The 5,180-nt window shown below is 36.5% G+C and overlaps 2 protein-coding genes across 2 annotated transcripts; one reads left to right on the forward strand and one right to left on the reverse strand.

The window, feature by feature from the left end:
- The first annotated feature begins 424 nt into the window (after nucleotides 1-424).
- Nucleotides 425-2,496, forward strand: LOC125849001 (L-ascorbate peroxidase 3-like). Its single transcript, XM_049528976.1, has 8 exons — nucleotides 425-724; nucleotides 854-903; nucleotides 1,012-1,077; nucleotides 1,353-1,401; nucleotides 1,501-1,586; nucleotides 1,687-1,739; nucleotides 1,831-1,924; nucleotides 2,080-2,496. The coding sequence occupies exons 1-8, from the start codon at nucleotides 487-489 to the stop codon at nucleotides 2,320-2,322; spliced, it is 879 nt and encodes a 292-aa protein (XP_049384933.1). The 5' UTR covers nucleotides 425-486; the 3' UTR covers nucleotides 2,323-2,496.
- A 105-nt stretch (nucleotides 2,497-2,601) lies between these two features.
- Nucleotides 2,602-4,946, reverse strand: LOC125849000 (protein POLLENLESS 3-LIKE 2). Its single transcript, XM_049528974.1, has 4 exons — nucleotides 4,658-4,946; nucleotides 4,103-4,315; nucleotides 3,824-3,979; nucleotides 2,602-3,728 (listed from the first exon to the last, which is right to left on the reverse strand). Exons 1-4 carry the CDS (start codon nucleotides 4,823-4,825, stop codon nucleotides 2,838-2,840), a joined length of 1,428 nt encoding a protein of 475 aa, XP_049384931.1. The 5' UTR covers nucleotides 4,826-4,946; the 3' UTR covers nucleotides 2,602-2,837.
- Between the last annotated feature and the right edge of the window lie 234 nt (nucleotides 4,947-5,180).

Here is a 5,180-nt window from a genome sequence, read left to right on the forward strand (position 1 = left end):
CAATTAACTCATTAAAGAGTTTTTATCTTTTTTTTTTAAATTCAAAAATATGAACTCTCTAAATAAATTAAGGATATAATAGGTAAAAAATATTATATTTTCTTGATTTGTCCAAGTAAAAAATCAAAGTTTGACTAAGTAAAAAGGAAGGGAGGGAGTATTTGCCTATTTCTTCCGTCTTACAAAATTACAAATGATTCTTTTCTTTTTGCTCCAATAAAATGCCTACCTACGGCTACTTCCTTTTTCCCCTCCATGTTATTCACGAGTCATAATCATTGTCATACGAAGGAAGCAAAATAACCAATTCGTTTCTTTTATTGTTCCATATTCATTGCTTCTTTACAACACCCTCATAAAATTCCCCTCCCCATTGCTAGCTCTCTCTATATATAATTCCCGTTTCTTATCTTCATTCATCAAATCAAACTTAAGCCAAAAGGGCAACCACCATTTGGTATAATATATAGTTTCAGTGTACTATTGATGGCACCACGAGTAGATGAGAAATATCGGGAAGAGATAAACAAAGCACGAATAGAACTTGAAAATCTTGTAAAATCGAAGGAGTTCAGTGCTCCTGATTTTCTTCGTTTAGCGTACGCATCCCAATTCACAATTGCCAATTCTCATCATGATGATAATGCAGGAAATACTACTTCTACTGATGATGCCACAAAAAAGAAAACTCAATCTCCCAATAATAATTCTCTCAAAACAATTGGTAAGTTTATATTTCATACAAATAGATTGTTAATTATCTTTTTGAAACAGACTAAAAAAGAAAATAAGAGAAACAAATTGGAACAAAGGGAGTACTATGCACCTTCTAATTAATGCCTTTATATTGCAGCAAAAATCAAGGCCAATCATCCCATAATAACGTATCCTGACCTCTATCAGGTGAGATATATATACTTGTTGTATCAATAATTTTTGTCCATTTTGTAATTTGCTAATTAATTAATACCAGATGCATGCAATCTAGTAATTGAATATTTGGTAATGCAGCTTGCTGGGATTATTGCTGTTAAAGAACTTGGTGGTCTAGACATCGAGTTTGTCCCTGGTAGAACGGTACGCAAAGGAAAGATGAAAAATTTATAATCCTGTCGCAATTTATGTCATATAGTTTAAGAAATAAAGAAACTTTTAAAATTTGTGGTCTAGGACTATAAATCAAGGATATGAAGAGAATTTTAAAGTTAATATTTCTAATTATAGAAAGATAACATTGTTTTTGGAACGGACTAAAATGAAAATTGAGCCACATACATTGGGACAATACTAACTTGTACTCCTACTTTTATTTATTTTAAATCCATCACTAAGTTTTACTACCTTTCTACCAGGAATCATTAATTTCACCAGATGAAAGCTGCCTTCCTGATGTCAAACAAAGTAAGTCATATGTAAATTAGCTGATCTATATATCATTTTGAAGTGCTATATTCCTCCATACGTCTTGTTGTTTACTGTGTTTCGATGCTGGTTTTTTAGGTCCAGCAGAACTAAGAGATGTCTTCCGAAAAGTGGAAATCTCTGATCCCAAGCATATAGTAGCATTATATAGAGGTCTCAAACTGGTATGTGCATATATGGATCTGCATCAATATACTCATATTTCTCACATGTCTATAAATGCTGTTTTGTCTTATGGTTCCTCTTTTCGGTTTGCTGCTGTAGGCAACAGCTGGAGCTCAGGGTGCGAATTTGAAATTGGACAACTCATACTTTGTGTATGATTACTATACACCCAGACTTCTTCTATATTTCACCATTCATTACAAGGAAAAAATGTCATGTTTACTTTTCCAAATGATATCTTAGGGACCTCGTCGACAAGAAGAAGGATTTAAGTCCCGCGGAAAAAGCTCTGCTTGATGATCCGGAATTCCACAACTGTGTGCAATGTTATGCAACGGTATTATGATAGCTCATGTCTATTCTCAAAGTTCAATTGCTGCAACACATCATAAAACTCTTTAATATTATGAATATATCTACTGTGGCCCCAAAACAACTGCATTATCTTCAACTTTCTAGCTAAATATACTCAAAATGGTTTTTCATATTCAGCATAAAGAGGATTTCTTTGAGGACTACGAAGAGGCACACAAGAAGCTCGCTGATCTTGGCTTACCATATTCAGCATTTATTAAATCAACATTAGAAAAAAGTGCGTCACAAGTGAAGAAGGTGCTGGGGGCACAAAAGGCTGTTGGAGTTGGAGTTGCTGTTGCAGCCGCTGTTGTAATACTGAGTTTCTTCTATGTAATCAACAGGAGGACAGCGAAGCATTCGCCACATCAGTTCCAGTAACATTGGTGGTGAACTCAATAGAAACAAAAAATATAGTAATTCGGAAACTGAATCAGCATGAACAGACAGTTGGACACCATGATTCATCAATAATACATCTCCTATCAATAACCTCCGTTGTACTTATAATGTAAAACATTCAACATTCTATTAAAAGGTTTCAATTGTTTCTTATTGAGCAAGAATTGTTCACAAATTGCATCACATTTTGCATTTCTTGGAGAGTGCAAGATAAAATCTAGTACTGAAAGAGTGAAAATTACAATCCATCACATGAGAAAGAAGAAGAAATAACTTTTTATTGAAGAATAATTGCCAAGGCACCAACAATATCAATAATTAGACGCCGCCTAAAAGACATTAGGGTGTTACCACATAACAACCTTCTTGAGGAAGTATGGAGTAAAGGAGAACAAGTTTATCTCCGATGATAGTTAAAAATCAATGATGTTACCGTAATTTAAAAATGAAATTAGACTACTAATCATACAGCTAAAATAAATAAATAAAGTTAGTCAGGCTCGTGGACTCATCGACAAGGTAATGTCTTGAAAAACCCTCAATCTTTTCTCAACTTTCCTTGGAAGGATTCCAGTATCTTTGCTTCCTTCCAGCTTGAATGTTTCCTGATTTGATCCCAGAGCGGCTGCAATTATAGCATCTTCAAAATCCTTGCTATCTGGCAGCAACCCTGCCCATCTGTCTTCTGTTTTCTCTGGTGAAATTGACTGCTTTCTCATCTTATTTTCTGGTTCAGTGATTGTCCCAAGAGACTCTTTTCTCATTAGTTGAGTTGCGTTTCCAGATCTTGTTCTCTTAAGACTCTCTGGAATCGGGACATTTGCGGGTTCATTCGTAGTCTTGGTTGAATAAAATGGTGGAGCGTCGATATTGAGTAGGTTCCCATATGAAATATTTGGATTCATACTCTTTTGCAGAGAAGGAGCTGTCTGGTTTCTGATGATGTTAGTAGAATTGATGTTCTCATTAGCAAATTCATCTTGAGGCTGGCTTGACTTGGTAGGTTTACTCGAAGTGCTAGTATTATGTTCCTTGCAAGGCTGAGGCTGCCAGATAGCGGAAGAGCCCAAGAAGGCATCAAACAGCTTCCTTTGTTCAATTCTATCACCACCTTTATTCATCATTTCAGACTCGAGGTCCCGGAGCATCTGCTGTGCTCTTTCATAGGCCTTGAGATGGGAATCTACACCTCTAGGGCCGTCTATCACCGCTGGTTTAACTCTCCTAAGTGTCTCTTTTGCCTCACCAACTCTCCCTTGTTTCATCAAGCAAATACCCAAATTGCACATTTTGTTGTTGTCTGGTGCAATCACTAGTGCCCTACGGTAAGCATCCTCTGCTTCAATGTAGTTATTTTGCTGCATCAGCGCCCACCCTAAATTCCCCTGAAAGATTGACAAATAATTGTTATCAAACAATATTCATTTTAATTGGCGAGATCGAAAACTATGAAGTACAAGTCTCATAATTGTATATTTACCAGTAATCTAGTTGCTTCTTGCTCCACAGAAACCTGAAACTTCTTCCCCTGGGATCTTGCAGTTTTCGTACGCTTTCCATTGAAGGCCAAACCTTGTTGTATCAAAAACAATTTGTGCCTCAACAGGACTATTTGGTCATCCAATCTTCCGCATCTCTGCAGATATCACAAATTTAGCAGATATTTAAAAGGAAGGATAAAGAAGAACTGCATTTATTTGAACAGTAGTATGCTTCTCAGATATCAGAGATGATAATTTTTTTTGAAAATGTAGCAGACCTTATATAGGTCTAACAGGATGTTGTCAAGAGCTTCCTGTGCCTGATCTGAACACCTAGTTCTCAAAGATTTAACAGCTTCAATGGCTTCTTCAGCCCTATTTTGTTGCTTCATTACAATTGCCATATCTTTGAGAGCACTATCAACTCTATCTCCTGCGTTAATCGCTGCCCAAAACAATGGAATTGCCCTTTCCGGATCCTTTTCGACCAACTGAAAATATAAATGAAAAATAAATCACATTATTTTCATAGTAAAACCAACCAACAATAAAATGATTGGACTTTTCCTTTCAAAGATAAAAATATGCATCTGAACAGAAGTGGATCTGGGATTTGAATTGGGCTCGAGTTCCAAGCGAATAAACCCATATCTTATCCCCAAATACAACAACAACATACCCAGTATAATCCCACAAAGTGGTATCTGAAGAGGGTAGAGTGTACGTATACAACTGTAACTCTACATTCAGAGGCAAAGAGATTGTTTCCACTATCTTGCACCCAAATGACTTTTGAAAAGTTAAAATTAAATTATGTAGGGCAAGAAACTTACTTGAACATTTTTGGCTCTAACATAAGGGCTGTCGCCAATGGGGACTTTGTGGGCAACGTGAAAGGATTCGGAACGAGTTCTGGAGACTCCGAGGGGTTTGGCCGGGGAAGATGGAGCCGATTTTGTGGGTCTGAAACCTGGGGGTGCATTCCACATATCTTGCAACATCTTCGTATTTGCGAAATGTGAACAGCAAATTGACAAGAATATGTGGAATCTGAACAGTAATGGGAGGGAGAGTTGAGAGGTGATTAGGAGAATAGAACAAAAATAGGGAAGAAGGAAGAGAGACGGACTGACAAAGATTCAAAGTTGGGTTCAATTTAGGGAAACAATTTCAATTTTATGACCGTTGAGGTTACCGTTCGTTTACTAGCCGTTGTCTTTCTCATTATTTATTTACCAAATTCAGTATATTTCTAATTTACCCCTGGATTTGGTTTTTATTTTAGTAAAATAAAGGGTTTTAGTCCCTTAAACCTTTACTAAAGGGCTTTTAAGCCCCTAAACTTTTGGTGGCCTC

Source organism: Solanum stenotomum, chromosome 12, assembly GCF_019186545.1.
Source record: "Solanum stenotomum isolate F172 chromosome 12, ASM1918654v1, whole genome shotgun sequence".
NCBI lineage: Eukaryota > Viridiplantae > Streptophyta > Magnoliopsida > Solanales > Solanaceae > Solanum > Solanum stenotomum.

Bases quoted from the DNA above. Each gene is read 5' to 3' on its own strand.
- LOC125849001 (XM_049528976.1), top strand. From the start codon at position 487: ATGGCACCACGAGTAGATGAGAAATATCGGGAAGAGATAAACAAAGCA. The intron at 904-1,011 runs GTGAGATATATA...TTGGTAATGCAG, and splicing joins CGTATCCTGACCTCTATCAG to CTTGCTGGGATTATTGCTGT. The intron at 1,078-1,352 runs GTACGCAAAGGA...CCTTTCTACCAG, and splicing joins AGTTTGTCCCTGGTAGAACG to GAATCATTAATTTCACCAGA.
- LOC125849000 (XM_049528974.1), bottom strand. From the start codon at position 4,825: ATGTTGCAAGATATGTGGAATGCACCCCCAGGTTTCAGACCCACAAAA. The intron at 3,980-4,102 runs GTCTGCTACATT...TGATATCTGCAG, and splicing joins TCCTGTTAGACCTATATAAG to AGATGCGGAAGATTGGATGA. The intron at 3,729-3,823 runs GTAAATATACAA...TCAATCTTTCAG, and splicing joins AAGAAGCAACTAGATTACTG to GGGAATTTAGGGTGGGCGCT.